Source organism: Meleagris gallopavo, chromosome 6 (assembly GCF_905368555.1).
Source record: "Meleagris gallopavo chromosome 6, MGAL_WU_HG_1.1, whole genome shotgun sequence".
Taxonomy (NCBI): domain Eukaryota; kingdom Metazoa; phylum Chordata; class Aves; order Galliformes; family Phasianidae; genus Meleagris; species Meleagris gallopavo.
In genome coordinates, this window is record NC_139409.1 from 5,419,737 (window position 1) to 5,444,582 (window position 24,846).

Sequence of the window (24,846 nt, forward strand, 5' to 3'; positions counted from 1 at the left end):
TTTAGAATGAGAGTAAATTGATCATTTGGAACCTTTTAAAATGTCCTTTTCTTGTCTCAGTGTTTCCCATATGAAGTTTCCCTTTTAATTCCTATGCAAAAGTAGTCTCAAGATCCAGGTGTTAAGCAGCTCACTGAATTACTAATTCTTTGTTGCTCTATGGCCTTTAGGGAAATTTTCCCTATCTCTATTGCTAGGTAATATCATTCAAAAGGATCATTTCTATGACTTCTGTCCAGAGCATCCCCCTTTAAATGAAATGTACGACTTATTTTTCTTTTCTTTCCAATTTACCCATCCCCCAAAAAAGGAAAAAGAGAACCCTGCTAATCCACAGATTATTTTCAGGAGGAAAATCACCTGAGGCAAAGAGGGGAAAGAGGGAAAACCTCAGGAAGCTGGAGTAAAGTGTCAGGACTTTCCTCTGAAGAATTCAGTGTGCTTTACCTAGGAAAAGATAGGAAGGTTGAACCATCATCAGCAGAGCATAAAGAGGTAAATATGTAGATATACGTAGATAGCTTGTATGATGTTGATTTTTCAGTGCTGGTTAGGCTTGGATACACTTCTGCTCATGGACTCGATGGACTGGATTTCAGTGGTGGCAGCAGCACTGTACCAGTCTGGCTGATTAATGATGGTTGTGAATTCTGTGAATGAAAATGAACCTGTGCTGGGTGTCCAAATATTGATCTTTAAGAAAAAAAAAATATATATATATATATATATATGTGTATGTAGGAAAGAAAAGTATTTAGGAATGGAGAGGTGTTTTGATTTATTTGATTCAAATAAATAATTTATAAAATTATAAAATTCTCTGCTGATTTCCATTTCTTGAAATTAGAGTCTACCAAAAAAAAAAAAAAAAAAAAAAAAGGGTGACAAAATATTTCATTAAAGGATAGAGATACTTCCAGGCATAACTGGGAAATTCCAGCAAGCCAACCTGTGTCATAAATATCTCAGTTTCAAGAAAAGTAGTATGATAAATGAGTTTCTCATTATGATTCATAAATAAATTAAGGATAATTCTGAATTAGGAAAACATCCAAGAAAATGAGCTCTTCTTCAGCAATACACACAAAAAAAATCCCCAAACAAAATCCAAGTGTAAATCATTTGTAACAAACAGCTGACTCATTGTACATTATATGTATGTCTGGAGGAACAAAGAAAAGCTTTTGAAATGGATAACATATACATTGGATACAATTCCAATTTCTAATTCTTAAATACTCTAACGGATATTCAGAATATTTATCTGTTTCTCCTGTTAGAATGTATTTTCCTAGATTTTTCTGGTTTTAGCCCACTGAGGACTGTGTGTAGTTGAAAGCAAGTTTAAATATCTCTAATTTATGAGCTTATTAAGCAGTTAAAATTGTTTTATGTGGATAGATACTGTACTGATAGATATACGTCTTTTGCTCCTATTTGAATGCACCTATTGGTAATTCCAAGCTTACATTTAAAGTCATAAAGTCTATTCCATTCTTAACTCTACTTGAAATATTATCATATAATGAAGTTTTTATTTTGAATGTTATTTGCTCATTGATCTTATTCATTTGGAATTGAATGTAGGGAGAATCAATACCTGATCTTCTTTTGCTTGGTAGTTTGACTCTGTCAGCTCTTCCGAAGGCAGCACAGTGGATCTGACAAACCCTGAAGATCTGTTGAGGCAGATTCCAGAGTTTGCTGAAGACAAGAAGACTCCAGAAAAATGTTTTTCAGAAGGTAAGGTTCTCATGGTTACATGGTTGTGAAGTGTCAAAAATAATCCTGTTGTTCTGGGAATCCAGAGCTGATCGGTGGAGATTAATTTTACTTAATTTTAGATGTCAACAAGTGATTCGGGCATTGTCTCTGTGTAGTGAATAGAGAGATTGTGCCACCAGAAAAATAAACTCTCTTTCCTTAAAAACCAGAGGATTGCTTCTATGTGGTGAAGACCAGAACACCAAAGAGTAGATAATTATAGAAAGGTGAGGTGAACTCTGCTCTGCTGGACAGAGTCAAAATCAGTTTTGGATTAACCCAAGAGAAGAGAATAAAATCAGACCTCACCTGACAGTGGGCACCAGAACAATGCACATCAGATTTGCCCTTGATCTGCACGTGCTTTCATTACTTGCAATCATTATCTCTCACTTGCAGGTTGTGTTCGATACTTTCGTTGCTGTAAGGGTAGAGCCATAAATTTTGGAGGAAAAACATGGTGGAATCTGAGGAAAACCTGTTACCAAATTGTTGAGCACTCCTGGTTTGAATCCTTTATCATATTCATGATTCTTCTGAGCAGCGGAGCCCTGGTTTGTGGAGCACAATTTCATGTATTTCTGTACAAGCATTTTTAGCTTTAATAGCACCCAGATAAGTTACGTTTGGCAGGAAACACAGGATATATCTTTGAACTCCAGGTGAAAAAGAGCAGTCATTTATCTGCTCTTGTAATTATCACAGTTTTATTATTCATACTATTACAAATTAGAGAGAACAATGCTAAAAATACTCAGCTCTCACAAGCTGTTTCCATTCTGATTGTACATTAGATTCTTCTGGCTTTCATAGTTGTGAAATGTAAATGTTTCTATATATCACTAAAATATGTAAATGATATTTAGTACGTTAGTTCTCTTGAAAGTATAAAATTATTGAGAAAAAAATCTAAAAATGTACTTTCCTAAGATCCCAGAATGCATGGTCTGTATGTGTCCATGAGTGTGTATACTGTAAGGAAAGAGAAAGGATAGGAACAATTACAAGCTTGCCAGCTGGCATACATTTGAGTAAAAGATGAGGTTCACATCTGTGTAAATTATGTACTGAATGATGAAGAGGCATTTTTGTTTCTAGACTTTCATGTTTTAAGCTTATCTCTGACTTTGGAATTTATTTGTATATCTTGATTTCAGGCATTTGAAGACATTCATATAAACGAGAGACAAACCATCAAAGCTGTGTTGTTGTTCCTCGACAGATTGTTCACTTTCGTCTTCTTTCTGGAGATGATCCTGAAATGGGTGGCTTATGGCTTCACTAAGTATTTCACCAATGCCTGGTGCTGGCTTGATTTCCTCATTGTAGGTGTAAGTTGTGCATCCAGCATTTCTACATTTGTATACCCCATCCCTGGAGACGCTCAAGACCAGGCTGGATGGGGCCCTGGGCAGCCTGATCTGGTGGGTGGCAACCATCCCACTGCTGAGGGTCAGAATTGGATGAGTTATAAGGTCCCTTCCAACCCAAGCCATTCTATGGTTTTATGACTCTACGCAGATCCTGAGGCAAGACTTAGCAGCACAGTCACCAATTCTTTTCTGGACATAAAATCAAGAAAACACTCTTGCCTCCATTAATGATTGTATCACGATATTGTACTCTAGGCACTGATGTTATTTTATTTTATTTATTTGTTTATTTTCAGTATGAATAAAAGAAACAGATGCCAAAATGTTGCTAATACTTTGTTTGGTCTCCCCATTCAGATCTCTTTGATAAATATCTTAGGTAGTTCACTTGATGGTGTGAAATCTCTTAGGACTCTTCGAGCTCTGAGACCCTTAAGAGCATTGTCACGATTTGAGGGGATGAGGGTAAGTCTGAATACAAATTAAAGCCTGTCAGTTGTAATAAGTTGTAATAGTATCGTAACACTTGGCTGTATATTTGTGAACTCATGTCTGCACCAAGCCAAGTTTAGGATTTATGAAATTCTTGAGAGCACCTTTGCTGAGTTCCTCTACACTTGGCTGCTCCTTACAGACTTCACTCAAGTGATCAATCTCAAATGCTGTTGAAATTAAAATGAGACCTGGAAGAAATTTACTCCTTTGCTGCTCAGCCATTCCTGTGTTTCTGTCGTACTGACAGAACCCAAAACAAAGTAGAGGAAAAGAATTTGGAGTTAGCAATTTTCATTCTTAGATGCTCAGGAAAGGCTAATTCAGAGGAAAGAATCATCTCTGTTCTGTAAGTTTTTACTGAATTGGTTTACAAAATCTTTAGGCTGCTCAGGCATGCTTTATCAAAACTATTTTTCCCTATATAATTATTCTTACAAAAAGTAGGTCTGATTTTCTGTATATTGGCTGCCTTTTTCCATCAAAGGAGTGCTAGGAACATGAAGCTGTTGAATGTGACTGATCAGAAATCTGTTGTTGCACAGATGAAGAGGAAATCAGTCATATGCAAAACTTCTATATACTATCATGTGAAAGAGCAGTGGTGAACCATGGCAATGTATGAACTCAACTGTGGTCTAAGGAATACACTCAGATTTGTCACCATAAATAGCATAAATGTGCATTGTATCTCCATTACGCGTTAACATGGGAATGCAACCTCGATGCAACTGAAATATAAATTGTTTTGATATCATTTGGAGGTGAAGCTGCAAGTTCTCTGCAATATTGTCACTGAAGATGCAGAGAAATTAATGCATTCTGTTAATTTAGCACCAAGCTTTCCATGGCTGAAGTCAATTTTGAACCAGGTTCTATCATAGTTTCCATTTTGCTATGCAGAATGCTTGTGACAAGGCTTCCAAAAACCTTCACAAATTGCTATCTGAATGCTAAGTTCACTGGCTGTGATACTTGGATGCATTTGTATTACTTTGCACTGTCTTATTTTGTCAAGCAAAATGTTATGTCTTAGTGTATACTCAAAAATTACTTCTGGGATCCTAGAGCACAAATCAGATCCTTAGATCACAGCTGTTGATCCCAAGTATGATGATTCATTAAAAAATAGGTCCAACAAAATGCTAGTGGAGAGTCATTGCCAATCCTTTTGAAATACTACTTTCCACAGCATTAATAATACAGTCATTTGCATTAATGCTTATGGGAGAATAACCCATAAATCTTCTGTTTTAAAAAGTAATAAAGAAAGCAAAATCCAACAAAACCAAGGGAAAGTCATCAAAAGAGGATGGACTTGCATTGTAGTCTATATCTGTAGTTGAGAGGTCACAGCAAAATGAAACATTCCAACCCTTCCATTGAGAGATAAAGATTATACATCTCTGAATCTTTTTTCAAGGTACCCACATCAACTGTAACAAATATTTACGTGGAAAACATAAGATTTTCGATTGCTGCAAAACTAATTGACAGCTTAGTTTTTACAACAGCTGATTGCACTGAGCAGATACTTGAGTCCATCTTTGTTCAACTAAGTGCAATTTTCCTCTCCCATTTCACCCAAGGTGGTGGTCAATGCCCTTGTGGGAGCCATCCCTTCCATCATGAACGTTCTGCTCGTCTGCCTCATCTTCTGGCTCATTTTTAGCATCATGGGAGTCAACCTGTTTGCTGGGAAGTTTGGGAAATGTGTCAACCTAACAGAAGAAAATTCAGAATTGGATGGTTCTATCAATGACAAAGCAGACTGTAAAGCATGGAATCACACAGGAAAAATATTCTGGGTCAATGTTAAAGTCAACTTTGACAACGTTGGCTCTGGCTACCTGGCTCTTCTTCAGGTGGTAAGTGCTGCTTGCCTTCACTTGCCAATGTCAAGTCAGACAGACCTGCCAACCTCTAACTCATCTCCATGGATGGCGAAAAACAGAGTCAACAGCCTTTTCTTACCTCATAGCTGGCTGATCAAAGACCAGTGCTGTTAGTGAATGAAAATTGAAAACATTGAGATATTCTAACATGGGGACAAACTGGAACCCCACCATGCTTTTTTTTAGGGATAAAATATGTGTCAGATGAATGCTGTGCTAGTCTCCCTGGATAATAAAACCAATTCATGAGCCTGAGAGCTGGAGTCAGCCTTAGAAAGGATATGTGGATAGAGTACTGACCTAATCTGCTACCGATTTGCTCAGCCATGTGGGCTGTGAGGCACTTAGTAGACCAGGCTGGTGAAGGTTTGTCATGGCAGGATTATAGAACAGTGTGGTCTGTTCCATCGTGCTAGGCTTTTCCTTCCTGTAAGGGCAGAGGCTGTCACATACAGCAGTGATAATTGTCCCTGAAGTCATTTGGTTTTAGGTGTTTATGACTACAGTAAAGCCTCTTTCCCCAGCCAGTGCCATTTGGATACTGAATATGATGCAAAGACTTTTACTCTAGGAGTTCAATGTGTTTTTGATAATCTTTCATCCTAGGCGACATTTAAAGGTTGGATGGAGATCATGTATGCAGCAGTAGACTCGCGAGAGGTCAGTTGACGTTTTATGTTAAACATCTCTATGTGATTCTGCAAATTCATTGTGATTTTTACACTGTGATGCTTGATGGTGATGCTAGAGCTTTCCAGTAATGCCTTTTATCAGCTGATGCAAGCACTTTTCTCTGCGAATGAACCTGCACTATCCTGATGCTGATTTGCTCTAATGGATAGTGAGATTCAACTTCAGATGCATTCACCTGAATGCAGTTACCTGCAGTGTAAGGTCGCCATGTGAGTTCACCTCCAAGTCCCCTCTATAGGTGATGGAGATCTAGTCAGTACGCTCAGAGGGATTTCAGCTCACCCTGACTATCTCTTCTGGTAAGCTGAGCACCTCTTTAATTTTCACTGTCCCTCCTAATCACTGGAAGTCTGTCAGATACCAGGGGATTTCATGGAGGCACCTACTTTCACACATCATCTTGTATGAAACTTGAGCTATGAATAAACCTGTAACTGCTACAGTGACACAGATCAAAACATAAGACCAAACTTCATCAAGAATGAAACAAATCAAGTGAATCGAACTAGATAAGCAATCATATAATGTACGTGGTCAGGCATCACCAGTAGCACCATTTAGTCTACTGTTTATCCTGCTGGTAGCATTTACTGTCTTATCAGAAGATCCATTCAGTGTTAAGGAAAAAAAAGTAATGGGTCTTTAGAGGCAAAGAATTTAAAACTAAGAGGCTATAACAATTAGATAAAGAAGTAACCATGTAGAAATATATATATACATATAATGTTCCAATGTGGAAAACAAATTTGGTTTTATTATTGTCATTTATAACGGCCATGAACGAAAGTTGGTTGGGTTGGGTTTTGTTCCTTTATGTTCGTATGTTTGTTTTTGCTACATCGGAAAAAATATACCTAGGCCAATATTTCTATTGGCATGAGCTTGGAATTAGTCTTCTAGACAGTTTATTTGATTTTTTAACTACTGAGCCCTTGACAGCTCCCATTCACATTGGAAGAAGCAGAACTGATACTTCTGAAATGTTTGTGAAATCACGTCAAGGAAGTCCAATTTAGTGACTGTTTCTGTTGACTTAATGAGGACTCCATCAAGTACCTATAGTAAGATTGCAAGTCAAGACTGAAATGGAAAGAAAGATCAGCTTTTGTGCAAAACAAACAAACAAATTAAAAAAAAAACAAAACAAACAAAAAAACCCCAAACACTCTAAAACTAAACCTCATTCACCACTAAGCTAAGAGCAATTTTTCTTCTATAAATTCCTCAGTGCAAATATATTCAGTATCAGTACGAATTAAATTATCCTCTTCTACACCAACCTAGCCAGAAGCTACATAAACATCATAAATAAAAAAAAAAAATAAAAGAAATTAACAAAGTCTTATGGTATTAATGCTTTGCAGTATCATTAGTTTGAGCCACATTTTCAATAGGTCAGTAATACTGAAACGTATCATTTCATAACAATTGTGTTCAGTTTCAAAAGGGATAGTAGTCAGCACGAGCAAAAATGTCCCTTTGTCTTCTGTGAAGTCCTAGAATTTCACAGCAATTGTTATTTTCTTCTATGATTTCATGTTCCAACAGTATCACAGACAGAACATTTCATATTATGAGGTTTTGTGGTTTTAAGCTACAGTGATTTTGTCAGAACTAGCAGTAAAGCTGTAAGTTTTAGTTCCTCCTGGAATCAATTTGTTAGAGGATCTGCAATGCAAAGATTATTCTGAATTGGACCCATGTTACATTACAGGTCGTGTTTCATGTTGTTTTTCATTCCTGCAGAAAAATGAGCAGCCAAGAATGGAGCACAATTTATTTATGTATCTCTACTTCGTGACCTTCATCATCTTTGGATCTTTCTTTACTCTGAATCTCTTTGTTGGTGTTATTATAGACAATTTCAACCAACAAAAGAAAAAGATAAGTATATTGATTGTGCTCCCAGGCACCTACTGTATCACCAGCAATGCTGCCTTTTTGAGAATAATGTCCTTGCTGTATGTAATTTATAAAACTTTAATTTACATCTACTAGAGCATAAGCAGAAGTAGCATGCAGGGTGAGGCTCATGCTCCTTTCTGCTCCACGATAGCTGGAACACTCAGCTCATTCCCAATGCTTCAGAGGCAATGACATCTCACTTCACCCCCATAAATATTGCTCCCTGCCTTGGTACTGAGTCTGTTTTCTTAGAAACTGTATTTTGTATACTTTCTAAGTGTACAAGTATTTTATGTGTTCAACAAGAACAGCATGTGGGAATCCAGGGAAAGTCTTATTGTTACATAGGTTTTTTCAGTAGCTTCTTTGTTTTCATGCTTCTGAGCTACTTACGTTTCACCCCAGGACTTCTGCCATGTAAATGTACGGTTGATCCTACTCTGCTATTTTTGGGCCCAGTTACAAATCGTGAGGAGAGCTAGTACCAGCAAGATGTGAAAAGAAAGGAATGCTTGTTTCCAGTAATTTAGATATCCATAACTACAACAGTGCTGCTATCACATCAAATAACATTGACATTTCTTTATATACTTTGGTGGGGAAGATATATTTATGACAGAGGAACAGAAAAAATATTACAACGCCATGAAAAGGTTGGGATCCAAGAAACCTCAAAAACCCATTCCAAGACCATTGGTAAGAATGTATGAATTCCTCAAAAGGAAAATTCATTATGAAATCAATATAATTAATGTAAAAATGCATATTTTAGGTTTTGAATGTAAATACAGTCTTTAAATTGTTATTCAGATCTGAAAGACAATTCTATAGCAGAAATATTGGAAGATTTTAGAAGTTAAATATTTATTGAGTTTTCTGAACAATATTTTCAGGATTGTATTCAGCTTAGAAGTGATTAAACTTCAGGATAATATTCAAATATTCAGGGTTCCTTAAATTTCTCTATCTTTACAATAGTTAAGTGACATAGTAACAAAAAAATTGCATCTGCCAGAAAGCATGTACAGATGAGTATTCTCTACTTTCCTAACTGATGCCAGATGTGTTTGTTTTCCTCTAGAATAGATACCAAGGATTCCTTTTTGACATTGCAACAAATCAAGCCTTTGATATCGCCATCATGATTCTCATCTGCCTTAATATGATCACCATGATGGTGGAAACCTATGAACAAAGCGACACGAAGACCAATGTTCTTAACAAAATCAATATACTCTTCGTTGCTATCTTTACTACAGAATGTATACTGAAATTGGTGGCTCTGAGGCAGTACTATTTCTCGAATGCCTGGAACATATTTGATATAGTTGTTGTGATCATGTCAATTGTTGGTAAGTAAAATTGGATTGACAAATTCTTTAATAATTCAGTCATTCTTCTAAAAAAAAAAAATAGTTTAAACTTATCGTCTTCAAATGGATGTTGAAATGGAAACCATAGTACTGCAAAATATTGAGCAAAAAGAAATGCCTGGTCTAAAAAACCCACCATGTTTTTATTGAAATAATAGGAAATTGTCTTCTAAAATTTATACTATTTTTCTAATATAAATATTGCAAAAGTAATTAAGGCTGTTTTACATGAAATATTTCATAGTAGTTTTTTTAAGCTCTTGCTTCTTATTGTGAAAAATCAGAATTAATGATCCAACGTGCCAACATAACGTACTACATTACATGATGATTTCCACTGTTACAGTGTCAACTACAATATCTTTGATCAGTTAAAAAATGATGCTTTTTGTCATCTGTGTTTTAACAGAGAATTTAAATATATAGAGAATATGAAAATTGGAGTCAGATTATAGATGTTAGAATTCTGTTTCTGGAAACCTGGACATAAATGGCTGAAATTAAAGATTTGCACTGTGTAGCAGAATAAAAAAGAACAACCTAAATGTATTAGATTTTATGTGAAGAGATTGCAGTGGAAGAAAGCCATAAAGAACGCTCTGCCAGTTTAACTTTTCTAAGGGCCAGGACTGCCAAAATCATAGAAGACGTTTAAGAGAAGAAAAAATATTATTTTCATTATTGTGAGTTATATTTTGGCTCACAGTAAGAATATAGCTCTTCGTTAAGGAATTAAGTTCCTGGAGCAAAGATCCAGAAAAATGTATTCAATGTATCTAAATTTAGAAAAGCCAGACCTCTGCTTCTAGAGTTACTAGATCTGTATGTCAGTTTTCATGCAAACTAAAGATAAAATAGAATCCCTTATTTGGGAACACAGATTTGAACTTCAAGCCAGTGCTGTGCACTGCATTGATGTTCCTCAGTGGTTTTGCTTGTCTGCATCTTGATTATGTTATCTCAGTGATGACCAGGATGTTGTTATTATATTTTGTTTTCTGAGTTTAGCTGTGTAGAACAGAGAACCATTGAGGTTGGAAAAGAGCCATAAGATCATAAAGTCCAACCATCACATTGCACTATAAAGCCCACCACTGAGCACTATATCCACACACCTCTTTAATATCTCTGGCAATGGCAACTCCATCACATCCCTTGACAGCCTGCTCAGTGCCTAAGCACTCCTTCCATAAAGAAATTCATCCTGATATCTAATCTAAACCTCCCCTAGTGTAATTTGAGGCTGTTTCCTCACTCTCCACCACTTGTCACCAGAGAGAAGAGACTGACACCTACCTCACTACAGTGTCAGCAGCTCACATCAAAGTAAGAAGTACATAACCAGCACTTGAAGAATTCATGCAGTTAATTTAAGAGAAAACCATTAGTCAGCAAGTGTTGACAGATACAGATTTTTAAAGCTGTGCCATTCTTGGTGCAACAAATACTGCCTTCTGGTGGATGAAGGATGTAGTTCATAATGGCTGATTTTGAACTTCTATGAATGGTTGTAATGTTAAGCTGTTAGCTCCCATACGTGATATATTCTCCAACTGAAACAATATTATAATTTCACCTTATAACTAGCTAAGAAATGTGAAATACTAACTGTTTATTACCATTTCCTTTGTAGCCTTACTGCTTTCTGGCATTGGTAAAGCATTTGAACATTTCTTACCACCTACACTCTTCAGAGTTATTCGTTTGGCTCGAATTGGACGAATACTGAGACTCATCAGGGCTGCCAAAGGAATTCGAACTCTCCTTTTTGCCTTAATGATGTCCCTACCTGCTCTGTTCAACATTGGCCTCCTGCTTTTTCTGGTCATGTTCATTTATGCCATTTTTGGCATGGCTAACTTTGCCTACGTGAAGATGGAAGATGGCATTGACGATATGTTCAACTTCCAAACTTTTGCTAACAGCATGCTCTGTCTCTTTGAAATCACAACGTCAGCTGGCTGGGATGGTCTTCTCAGTCCTATTTTAAATACTGGGCCACCATATTGTGACCCAAATATAACTGGTAGAGTAGGAGAGTGTGGTAAACCTGCAATGGGAATTGTTTATTTTGTGAGTTATATCATTATATCATTTCTCATTGTTGTAAACATGTACATAGCTGTTATTTTAGAGAACTTCAATGCTGCTACTGAGGAAAGCACAGAACCTTTAGGGGAAGATGATTTTGACATCTTTTATGAAATCTGGGAGAAGTTTGACCCTGAAGCAACTCAGTTCATAACTTTCTCTGCGCTTTCAGACTTTGCAGATGCTTTGGCTGAACCTTTACGTGTACCAAAACCAAACAAAATTGAACTCATAGCAATGGACCTGCCCATGGTCAGTGGAGATAGGATCCATTGCTTGGATATCTTGTTTGCTTTTACCAAACGAGTGTTAGGGGATTCTGGGGAAATGGATACACTGAAAGTACAGATGGAGGAGAAGTTCATGGCTGTCAATCCATCCAAAAAGTCCTATGAGCCAATCTCCACTACACTCAGACACAGACAAGAGGAAGCTTCTGCCACAGTCATCCAGCGTGCCTACAGGAGTCATTTGCTCCAGCGCTCCATAAAGCATGCTTCTTACCTGTATCATCACAGAACATACAGTGGTGACACTCTTGGTGATGCTGCTCCAGAAAGAGAAGGACTCATAGCTTCTACGATGGGTGAAAACTATGGCAGGAATCTTGATGAATCTCTAACTTCATCCTCAACATCCTTTCCTCCATCATATGACAGTGTCACAAGAACCAGTAGTGGCAATCTGATAGTTGAGAATGAATTTACAGGTGACCAAAAATCTCTGGACCTTAAATAGTTCACAAGAAACAATGCTGTTAAGAAATGTTCACAGAAGATGATACTGTAAATACACATCAGCTGAAGCTGCCTTCCCCATTAAAATGGAACTGTCAGAATTGATCATTTAGCCATGGTTAAGCCTGATCACTTAACTATGCTAGTGGCTAAGCTTTAGCCTTGGACTCTGTGTTCAGCTTTGTTCAATATTAATACAGGCAAAAAAAGCTGTAAAGGATTTTGAGTCTGTCTCATCAATGATATCCTACTATTTCAAGGCAGCTCCCGTGGCAGCGTGTTCACAGCAGTGACAAATAATGTCACATCTGACATCACACCTGCTGTCTTACGAGGGTCTAATTCAAAACAGATTGCTCAAGCAGCAACAGATCAACCAGAGAAAAGAGTATTACATTTTGTTTAAATTGCAGAAGGGAGAGGGGCTAGAATTTCTCCTTAGTCCACTTCCCTGTTGATATTCTCCTTGTAAATCTTTTAAATAAATGGCTGCTGATTTTTTTTAATGTTTGGGAACTGAAACTTAGCCCCTGCATGATCCACGGTGTAGCGGACTTCTTCCAATATGATCAGCCTGCAGAATAAGTCACGGCATGTATGCTCTTGTGTTACTGCAGCTTAACGAAATAATAAATGCCACTCTTAATATTCAGAAGCTGTACTGAACCCTTGTACAGGAACTTAGACAGGGTGTGCCTGTGAGCACCATGTAAGCTGCCTCGGTCAAGGTGGTGGGCATCGTCCAAGGCCATGGTGTTAACATAGTGCTATGGATGTAGTCACAGATGCTGCTTCTTATGAATGCGTGCAGGTGGTCTCTCGTGATCGTCACCACCATTTTCCTTGCAAAGGTTTTTATCCTCATTGTGTCCTTACAGGCTTGATTTTTGTAGAGAAGCACATGACCAAACAATACGTGGTCTTTTGTCCTTGGCACACATACTTTGTAGATACTTTAAGCTCGTGCACTTTGCCATCGGCTGTTGTGTTATCTTTGTCATGTACCTGAGATAGTCATAAATTACCCTTGATGTTTTATTTCTCATTTAAATTTCAAGCATGCTACATGCAAGTCAGCAGAATATGTTTTGTGTTTCTCCTAGTTACCGAGTTGTAGCTCTACAGTTGGATTTGCAAGATTTGTCAAGGCTCAGATGAGCTTTCCTCCAGCCAGAAAGAAAACTGGGCTTTGCAGATGGCTGGGACCTGCTGTACACTCCATATGTGACCTGCAGCAAGCTGGTTATGCTCTTCAGCACCCCTTGCCTACATGGCAGTTAGATGGCCTGTCTTGTATCCTCTCCAATCTTCTTCACCTCTCCAGATTGTGAGCTCTTTGGACAGAAATTTCTTTTTATTATAGATGGTAGAATATACCTTAACAATGACATTGTTTATAATTAAGGCTGTCTGAACACTGATTGCTAATAAATAATATTTATAGTATCTTTTAATTTTAATTTATTCTGTGGTATTCCCTAAGTTTCCCCTGCTTTCTCCTGGCTTCATAGTGCCTTCAGGAAGTTCTGACTAAGTTCCTCAAATTTTAAAATAGTTGCACAGTGGATTTGCTTTGTGTGACAGAAGACAATAGCTCTGTGCCATTGGACCCACGGAGACTCTCTTCCTTCCCCCCCAAAAATAGAGTTAATAAGTAAAAATTAAATGATTAAAATAATTAATAAAATTAAAAAAAAAAAAATCACAACAAAAACATTTAAACACATCTACTTAGTTGTGATTGACCACAACATTGGAGCTGAAGACATTGCTTTGTGGGATTGTATTTTCCTGCCCCACTCTGCTAGATATCTGCTTCCCACATTGTGCATGGTCCATTGAGAAGCAGAAATGAGCCACACGCACTGTTTCCATTGATTTGGGTGTGTGCTGAACAGTTCTGGTGTTGCATCATGTTATGTATGCGATTATGTATTTAAATAATCACATACCCAGAGGGAATCACAGAATCATAGAATGGCCTGGGTTGAAAAGGACCACAATGATCATCTACTTTCAACACCCTGCTATGGGCAGGGTCGCCAACCACCAGACCAGGCTGCCCAGAGCCACATCCAGCCTGGACACAGGAAACACAATTTGTCTTTGCCAGGAAGGGGTATTTTTGATTAATACTAGGGTTGCTCTGAAAGTAATGCCTCCTATTTTATGATGTTGGCCCATGACATCAGAGTCAGATGTCAGTGGTATGGCAGTAGAGGTTGAACCTTCCCAGCAGTAGCAGTATTTTGCTACAGTTTGTTGCCATGCAAAATATAATTTGGTGCCCTCAGTGATTTGTTTATCAAAGAATTGACAATGACATAAGGTAAATATTGCTTTGTGCAGAAGCCCTTCTGAATAAGAGTGGCATCATTTTGGGGAAGGCAGTCTTCTTGGTATGCTCTTAAATCCTTCTGGTTCTCCCCTGAACTCTCTTAAACTTGGATCCTACTGATATCAATATTGAAATAATAATGGAAGGGCTTTGAATACTTGCATCCCATTCCTAGAATCATAGAATGTCTCTAGGTTGGAAAAGACCTATTCAGTTCCAACCTTCTGCCATGGGCTGGTTGCCCTCCACCATGCCAGGCTGCCCGGGGCCCCATCCAACCTGGCACTGTGCACCTACAGGGATGGGACATCCATATCTTCTCTGTAGAGGAGTTAGAGAGAAAAAACAAAACAAAACAAAACAACACAAGAAAAGACTGTGTGGAACTAACAACAACAACAAAAAAAAGCTACTTTTTTTTCATGAAAGTTAGGATCTGTAGTGACTTTACGACTGAGAATATTATCATAACGGGATCATATTGATCACTCAAGTTCAGTGATTCTCAGCTACTTGGAGAAATCAGTGGAGCTGCATTGCACTTCAAAGCAAACAGAGGTCCTTCCTCCCATTTGCCAAAGGCCTTTGCAATTCAACAGCTGTAAATTAAAACTGGATTAAACACAGAGAAGCAATACCAGAACAAACAGCATTCTCTGTTATGAAAAGAGATCCCAGTTTGGATTGCTCAGCTTAGAAATAACAGCGGAGAGGATGCGCTGTAACCCTCAGCACATAAAGCAGTGGGAAAATACATGCAAGGGAGAAAGGTATTTAAAAGACACATGGAATAGCCAGGAAGGAAATTACCTTGGATATTACAAGTACCTGCTGCTCTGAGGATGGGGCTATGAAAACATGCTGCATCAGAAGCAGTGGAGCCGGCTTGAAAGGTGAATAGTTGTACATTTCTTCAAGAGATTCTGTGCCTCCACACTTTAAAGAGAAGTGTGACCCAGCAGACCCCTGGGCTCCTACTCAGAACAATCATAAAATCAGCAGTTAAGAGTGAGATCCGCACCTGAGCAGTGAAACTTGTTGAATGCTTCCTCCTAGTGGTTTGAGATCAAAATGACATACTCAAAGTGCAAAAAGAGAGTTCGATGACAAGTAAAGTGATTGAGACATAAATACACAAATATTAGTTGTTTAGTTTAGTAGTTTAATATTAAAAAGAGAGTTAGCAACAACCAGAGGGCTACATAGAGGAGATGATTAAAAAAATGAAGATAAAGGAATGTCTTAGAGCGAGGCACTAGAGAAGCATTAGAGCTCAAGATTATCAGTCTGTCTATCTATCCATCCATCCATCCATCCATCCATCCATCATAGACAGATATAACAGTTAGATCAGGTAAACATTCTCCCTTAGGATTAATGAAGATAATATTCATCACGGGATTTTTTTTCCATGTCTAACAGGATATGTTTGAATGGAAATTTGAGTGCATCTGTGGATGAACAGAGGAAAGAATTAAAGCAATCAAACTGGGGGCCAAAGTAATCCCTGCTCAGAAATGCTGCTGAGAGCTGGCGTGTGGATCTGCAGATTTCTCAGTGAGGGTTTTGTAGGAATGTGACAAAACAGGAAAGATGGCAGGATGAAAAAAAAAAATAAAATCAAATCCAAATGTAATACTCACATTTGAAAAGGAGGCAAAAAACAATTCAAGCAATCAGAGACTCACTAAGTTGCCTGAAGGCAATGGGCACTTACACTGGAGCTCTGGTATTTGCAAGGGGAAAACTGCTTCTGTCCACCTTGTGAAAGATCTCTTGCACTGATCAATTGTATTTAGCAATATTTTATCCATAACCTGAATAGTGGAATCCAGGAAGCATTAATGCAATGGGAAGGCATCGATGAGATCTCATCTGCACCCATATATGCACTGGTAAACGGTGCTCAGGAAAGATTCATACAAAGCAAACAAGAATTAAAGGGTTTCTCCGATAAGGGATTAGAAAGGTTTAGAAAGAAGGCTGGAAGCCTAGTTTGCTTAATCCTGCAAAATGAAAATAGTGGGGAGAGATGTGGCTGTTTCTGAGAGGGGAAGAAATGTCAGTGAGGGTTAAACTGGAGCACTGAGCAATGCTTATTTTGAATACAGCCTGTATCAAACATACTACCAAGTGCACACAGTGATTGCAGATTCCCTACTGCAGTTTTGCATGCAGTGGAATCTTTCCATGATTGCATGTCTACAGACCCAGGCCTCTGGCATGCAGGAAAGCTGGAAAATGCACCTAGAAAATATGTCATCCACACCCTTCCCAAGTAGGAGAACAAACTTCTCCAGAACGATAGGATCTAATAATTCAAGCTGTATTTACCATGTCCCATCAATTGACATTTAGAAGGTCTGCTTTCAGGTGGTATAAGCACAACCCAACTGAGAGGAGCCTGGGTCATCAGTGCAGGTGACTGTGTTATAAATATGTCCTGTCTCCACCAAAAGAAACACGAAACACAGTTTAAAGGCAGCCAAACATCTTGCTGCTGGGTTCACATTCCTTTCTGTTGTCTTCTGGGGTTATAGCTCTTCATCTGCAGACAGCAAGGAAAATGTTTCCTTCCTTGGTAATTTGTTGTTACTTAGCCTTACACTTAAAATCTCAAGCCTACCTTCTCATTTAAATTAGCTTGATTTCAGCTTCAAACCACTGCTTCTTGCTATACCGTTAGTGCTACATTAAAGGTTTCTCTAGTACTTGCTATCTTCATTCAATGATAGCACTTTTTCACTATCAGCACTCTAATGTGAGAGGAATTACTTCTTAAAGTACTCCACACAGGCATTTTCCCTAGTAATCAAATAATCTTTTGGCACTTTTTGTAGTCTTCCTCAGTTCTTCAACACACAACATACGAATAATGCTCCTGTATCAGACCCTCTGGCTTCATAAGCACTGCCTGTAATGCTCATTTAGAATCCTGTTAGGATACAGCCAGTTTTTTTTTTTCTCTGGGAGCTGAAGAGTAGTGACTGGCTGTCAGGAGCTTTATAGGAGGTGGCAGGGAAAGGGTTAACCCCTGTGGCCATCAGCACAGCTGTAAGTTATAAAAGACCAGGGGAAAAGGGGGAAGAAAAAAAAAAAAAAAAAAAAAAGGATGGGAAGACTGGGAGGAGGAGAAGTTTGCTTAGGACAGAGAGGATGATCTGCAAGAAGAGTCACCCAGACTTGTTAAGGTAAGGTTTGGGAGGGTTGTGTACTGTTTTGGGGAAGAAATGAGGGTGAGCAGATGGAGGAACACCTGATTGGGCTTAACAGGGCTGAGAAGGATATATAGGTGTATATCTTCACAGATATGAAAGGAGGGAATTCAGTCAGGGTTACTGTAGCTCACTGTAAAAATAACAAGCTGGGGAATGCTTGGCTTGCTTCTTGTCTTCTTCCTCCACATCACCATTTGATCTTGAAAGGAAATGTCTTTCCTGTCACAAAAAGCAATTCTTTAGTGTTGCTTTAGAACATTCTGCTTGGTGATCTTGAAACATCCCCTCAATGGGGAAGATATTAGATAAATTTGTTGTTACCCTGGTTTGGCAGTATTCAACCCTGGCTGGCTCTGAGAGACTCTGGTAGCATGGTCTAGTTTATCTCTCATTAGCGTGCTTGTTGCTGTTTGCACCTCAAACTCATGTTTTTGGCAGATCTCTTACCTAGCTGAGGTTCAAGTTGCATTTTCAAGGTTCTCTTTGCATTGTGAACACAGCTTCATGCCCATTTGAGAACCAAGTTTCTGGTGCGGCGATACTGCAACACAGGAACCATATCTGTGCCACAGATACCTCTCAATCAGCACACTAGAGAAGTGACCTCATCAGGAGATTGGATTCAAGAAATAATACGAAAACATGTACTGCAATGATGGATTTTAGTTGATATCCAGCTGTTGGCCAACCTCAACAATGTTTGCTTGTTCAACCTCAGCTGTGCTATTGCCACAGCATGAGCCAAGCACGTGTTGCATGGGGAATTGTTACTCCCTGTATAGGCTATAAGTCAGTGTCAATTTTTAGTGTCTCAGTGGGTCACATAGTATGAATTACTTGTCATTTGTTGGCATAGATCACAGATTTGAGATGTTTAATTAACAGAGAGGATTCTGAAACTCTTCATGCAACAGGGTTTGCCAATCGTGCACGAGAGTGACAGCTCTTTGCTCTCTTGAAAAGTGTGTGGCTCACTCCTGAGATAGATATTTACAGAGGTAATAAGAATTTTATGAAAACTTAATGTCAGTGTGAGGACATGCCTATTTCTTTCACTCTGCCCTTTCTACCAACTCTGACTGTATTGTATGACAACATGCCTGGCTTTATATATAGGCAAATCTTCCGCAAGTGCATGTGTCATATACATGGGCAAACCCAGACAAATAGACTGCTTTGGGGGACCCCAATAGGATGGGAGAGACTGCAAATATCCTTCCTGCACACAGTTATAATTAATTACACCTCATTTACCCAAACATCTTAATGTGAATATTTATTCTCAATATTATGTACGTACGTACATACATACATACATATATATATATCTTCCCTGTTGTATTTGAAGGTTTCTTTCCAAGCAACTTTTTTTTCAGGGAAAAGGCAGCTGGAGATATTTCAGGTTCATTTGACAAATATTTCCCTATTTATTATCAAGTTCTCTCTTCCGTTGAGGCTATGTCATGGTAAGAGGAAAAAAATGATGCCCACTGCACCCAACAGTTCAGCTGTTAATTCATTTTTAATTGCTCTGGGAAATTTGATATTGCTTGGTAGATGGAGTTGAGCCAGTTTATGCCAGCTGAGAGCCTTTTCTGTTAGAACTTTTGTGAATTTAACTTAGGTTGTAGAGGCTTTGGTTTTGTGCTTGTTTGTTTTTTGGTAAGCTGTGAGACAAGCTCATATTAAATTTATACATTAGAAACAATCCTGAATTTGTTTTTCCCATTTAGATTAAACTGTGTTCTGAGTCAGTCTTAGATGCATTACCAAGCCTTTTAGCAAACACTATTGTATCTCCTAATACTTAAATTCTACAAACTTCCTTCAAAATCCATTTTTTATTTATTTGCACAAACCTTAGCAGCCCATTAGCTGACATCAGCCCCGATATCTGATCCAAACAGCATCTCTTCAGATGAATAAACCAATTATGCTGTGCTTTTCTGGACAGCATCCCTTCTTCCATGATTTGTTTCTGGAGTTGTGCCTTCAGGCAGCGCTGATTCCTCAGGAGGATGTGATATCCACCTTTCTCTCAAGATAAGAATGGGTGTCTTTACATCTTACTTCTTCCCAGACAGCCCAGATGGGAAGAACCCAGCTGGATGTGCTGTGTACTTATTGTTGATGATGGTACAACTCCAGCTTTAGGCTAAAGATGCAGTCAATGCAGGGGAGAAAGACAGCTCTGATTAATTGTATCCACGTGGGGATGGAGAAATGGTGTATCTCTCTGGTGACTTTTTGGGGAGTAGGCATGATATGGCTTATCCAGTGGTGGATTTACCTACCTTTTGGACACCTAGAGGAGAGCAGACAAATCCCACAATAATTCATGCAAGGTGAGAACCATGCAAATCTCAAAGCTGTAAAGCAGCAACCTCAATGGGTTTACAGGACAGTCTCAATTTAAGAGAAAGACTTGGACTCTGCAGTAAGGCCAGATCTGCTTTGGTCAGTTTGCCAGGTGAGTCCCAACACTCATTTCAATTCCAGTTTCTTGTATAAGTTAGAACCCTAACACTGTCACAGCCTTTCTTTCTAAGGAGATAACAGGGCTCGATCTAGTTTTTGGTGCCATATTTCTCAGAAAATCTCTTACTGGGTGTATTTTTGGAGCCAGATGTTCAGCACACATGGACTTGGAGATCTCATGCTGATTTGCTGTTTCTTTTTTCCAGAAGAAGTGATTCCTATTGTTTGATAACAAATGGTGGTGTTGGCCCATTGTACAGGCTGTGTTTCACAGATGATTTTGTCCGTGTGTCAGATACCAAACTCAGGGCAGGAAATGAGACTACAGGGTGGTGAGATGCTCTTGGGGAGTGACTCACATGAGTGAGTTACTGATGTATTGCAGAAAAATAATACAATGGTGGCTGCAGTAATTAAAAAATACGAGGTAAGCTTCCACTCAAATCAGAAGTGGATAAATTCCTCTAACGAATACTTATCCTTTAACTTCTCCTTTATTTCAAACCCCATCCATCTAAACCAATTCACAACTTCTCATTTAGTGTTTGTTTCCTTTTATCTTCTCCTTTGATGTGAATAAGATTAAAGGGGAAAAAAAAAACAAAAACAAAAAACAAAAACAAACAAACACACACACACACACACACACACACACACACACACACACAAAAAACAAACAAGTAAAAATCCATTAGAAAAAGTGAAATATGAACAGTGCCAGAGAGTGGGAAAAGCTTGTCTAGCATCTGTCCTTTCTACTGAACACCTGGGTGCCCGCAAAGAGAGGTGACTCTTGGCCCCATCTAACTCTTTGGGAGACCAAACTCAATTGTTAGGATTTCATGCTATTGTCTGGGGGTGGCTGTGTTTGGGCTGGGGATAGCAATTCCCTTCCCAATATCTGGCAGAAGACCCATTCCTCTCTCATTTAAAATCACCCCCTAATCAATGCTTGAAAATGGATGAAAGAATAAATGAACAAACCTCTCCAAGAGAGCACTCAAACTCTGCAGGAAAATAAAAAAAAGCTGGACTTTGCTTGTTGCTGAGGAGAGCATTCAATATCCAGCAAGGGTCTGACCCTGCACTCAGAGGGGGTCAGCTTGGAAAGCAAATGCAGTTGTTCAGTGCACACATTGATGTCTTTTAATGCCAGATTTCCAGTCAAGAGCAGTACAGTTCTTAAAGGCTCCATTTGTCAGAGGTAGGATACTGCAAAAAGGATGAAGTACAAAAAGCTGAGAGCCTTCAGCAATTATAGTTTTGTTTAAAATTTTCTCTAAACCAGAGGGACTCAAAGGATTCCTTGATTTTTTTAACAGGGCAAACTTTCAGATGCTTGCAGGACCCGGTGACTTTAGTACAGATTATCCCATTGGGTAATTGAGCCTGCTGCATTAGCAGCCAGATCCTGGTCGAGTGGTGTCATCCCCCTTGTCCTTTCTTGTTATTGTGAGAGGCAAGCTGGCTCATTGTGTTAGGGTTACAAGTGATTGATGGCAAGGAGTCCTCTTATTGAGGCTCTAACTTTGTTTAAAAACTGGCTTGATCTTGTTGGGAAAAGAAAATGAGGGGCAGAGGTGTGATGAGAGTTGTTGGAAGTTTGGAATTGGAAGTGGGAGCGAGTAGGTGAGGGTTTGCAGGCTGTACTTGCAGAAAGGCAGACAAAGGTGGGAAGGAGGAACCCCAGAGATATGTGTGAGGCAGTGATTCCCCTCTCTGGCAAAAGAGGAAGCTGGGGAATGGAGTGGTAATTATTTCTAGTTGTGTAGTGTTTACCCAGAATGGAGGATGGTGAATTCCATGTGAAGGCAGGTCTCTCAGGTCTTAGTGGTGCCTTTTGTGTTCACCAAGTAGAAAATGGCTCTAGCCAACGCAACCACAGTTTGTGAGTGCCTGCTTGTCACTGAATCCTTTTCTGCTTACTGATTTCCACCTAGGCTTTTGCTGTTTGCTCATTCTTGTGCCTTCATCACACCAGGAAGATGTCTACCAGTATTTATAAGAGCTGTCCCTGAGAGCAACAAGACTCAGTCAAGTTTTCTATACACATGTAATATTAGGAGGAGAGGGTTAATTTGCAAGAGTTTCAGGGTAGGCCTCTGCTCATCTTGAAGAATCTAAAACAAAAAAATACTAATGGCAGTCCTAGAATGTAGTCTTTCCACTCTTTTCAGAAAGTAAGATGATTTTGTCATATCTTCGTGCTGTTGCAGTAGTTGGAAATGGGTGTAGAAATGGGCACACCAGAGGTATGTGGAGTGATAGGAGTAATAGGAGGTAATAGAAGTGATCTGGTGGACCAGAGATTTTGAGAGCAAAATAACACAGGTTGTCAAAGTCCTGTAGCCTACAGTCCCTGGATTTGCAATTTACCAAGTGTAAGGCTGAAAACATCAGTGAGGAGAGACAGAGAAAGGATAAAGATGCTGTAGAAGCTTTATATGAAAACCCTAAAAGAAAAAGAACAGGAGAGCTCAGTTTAATTTCCATCAAGCTTCTGTCAGATATTCTGACTCATAAACTCTTGTAAGCCCATTTAGTCTGAGATATGGCCTTATGTGAGCAGCAGTAGGCATACAGCAGTCCTAAGGATGTTCACAGGATTATTTCCATGCTGGAAGATGTTATGGTCTTTATTGCTTAGCTATGCTGAATCTTTCTACCCCAAGCAATTCCCAGAAACTGAAGTGGCAGTGTCTGAATACAAGCTAACAGGCATTGCAATTAATTAGAGGGTTCAAATTAAAATTAAAAAACAAAAAAAAAAAACAAAAAAAAACAAAAAAAGGGAAATGGTTGATGATTCACTTAAAATACCAAGTAAGTGTACTGGAAGGAAGCTTGATTTTAATTGGTGTTAAATGGAGGAAAGGAGGGCAGCTGGACTGCAATGAATGAAAGAAAAGGGATAGGGATGTTAATGCAGAAAATGACTATACCACTCTGAGTTTGCCTCCAGTCCTTGTGTGTGCTCATTAGCTGTGCCTTCATGATGCACATGAAATCATGTTTCTAACTGCAGGCTTGCACAAAGCATTTGAATTGTGTAGTGTATGAGGAGTGGCTCTGGAGGCTCAAGTAAGGCAAAGATTTGCTCAAACTGACTACCCAAGGGGAAAAAAAAAAGTGCCTAGAAGGTTTAAAGCTGTGGCAAACAAGACCTTACATCATGTGTGATCAACCTTTCAGAACCTATAGAGCAGCTACATTTCTAGATGCTTTAGATTTTACGTTGAATTTTCTCCAAGAAACCATGAAAAGCTTTTTTTTTTTTTTTTTGTCTGCCTCAAAGTCGTCCTCATAGGAAAATCAGAGCTTGGCAAAGCTTAGATTTCATCCCTTAAGTGTTTTCCCATGGCTTGTGAAGTCCATGTGTGGCTGTTAGCTGTCTCAACTTCCACTGGGTAAGCTGTGCTGCTCCTCGAGGCCATGAGGGGATCAGAAAAATCATAGAATCATTAAGGTTGGAAAAGATCACTGAGATCATTTAGTCCAATCATTAACCCATCCCCATTGTGTCCACTAGGCCATGTCCCTAAGAGAGATGGCCATGTCCTTCAATAGAGGCATAAGGCACCTTCTACGTCTTGAATTTTTCTTTCTGACCCAAAAAAAGAGGGAAAGGATTTATCAAGGCTCAATGTATGAGAGCTCCAGGGCTTACCAAACATGGGGTTTGTATAACCTCTTGGAGGGGATTGGCAGTGGCAAGTTCATATGAAGTTTTTTCAACAATCTGAGTGTCAGAAATTCATTCATTCTGAGGAAAAGTCCTTCATAATGATGTAGGTGAAACTGAAGAAATAGAAAGCTTTGCTGGAAAACCAAGCATTGCTTTACAGACTCTGAGTGGAAAATGGTTTCAAACTAAACAAGGGGAGATTTAGACTGCATATAAGATGAGGGGTTTTGTGATAATGATGGTGAGGCACTGGCACAGGTTGCCCAGAGAGGTAGTGGATGCTTTGTCCTTGGAGATATTCAAGGTCAGGCTGAATGGGGCTCTGAGCACCTGATGCAGCTGTGGGTGTCCCTGTTCATTGCAGGGGAGTTGGACCTTTAAGTGTCCCTTCCAACACAAACAACTTTATGATACTGATGCTGCTAATCACTAGTGTCAATGTGAACGCTTTCCCTGCTTCCCTGATCTCTAAACTACCTAACAACCAAATATTTGTGCTGTCCATGAGCATGGACATAATTCAACACAGCATAAGCTTCATCCCCTTCCAAATTAAAACACAGCCGTGTTCTGGTTTTAACACAAGTGGCCTAATTGTGAGTGTGCTGGGGAGGGGGAGGTGAGCCATGTCTGGGAGGCACTGGGGAAAGGAGGCAAACTAAATTTTGCTTTAATGATGTGAGCTGTTATGTGTCTATCAGGGCACTGAATGGTTTCTTCACACTTGGACACGTTCACTGTCTGAGGCGCTGCCTGCCCATAATATCTTTTTTCACCTTAAATTAGATTAACTCACTTCAGGTT

General features: G+C 39.0%; 1 protein-coding gene across 1 annotated transcript in view; it reads left to right on the top strand.

Moving 5' to 3' along the window:
• The window catches only part of LOC100543622 (sodium channel protein type 5 subunit alpha-like), a 30,104-nt gene extending 17,780 nt beyond the window's left edge, over positions 1-12,324 (top strand). The window contains exons 17-27 of the mRNA XM_085226974.1: positions 349-495; positions 1,623-1,743; positions 2,164-2,318; positions 2,922-3,095; positions 3,495-3,602; positions 5,219-5,497; positions 6,131-6,184; positions 7,964-8,101; positions 8,714-8,818; positions 9,204-9,474; positions 11,129-12,324. Of these exons, the coding sequence (XP_085083100.1) occupies positions 349-495; positions 1,623-1,743; positions 2,164-2,318; positions 2,922-3,095; positions 3,495-3,602; positions 5,219-5,497; positions 6,131-6,184; positions 7,964-8,101; positions 8,714-8,818; positions 9,204-9,474; positions 11,129-12,324 (2,748 nt within the window). The remainder of the gene's footprint in view (positions 1-348; positions 496-1,622; positions 1,744-2,163; positions 2,319-2,921; positions 3,096-3,494; positions 3,603-5,218; positions 5,498-6,130; positions 6,185-7,963; positions 8,102-8,713; positions 8,819-9,203; positions 9,475-11,128) is intronic.
• Positions 12,325-24,846: the final 12,522 nt, after the last annotated feature.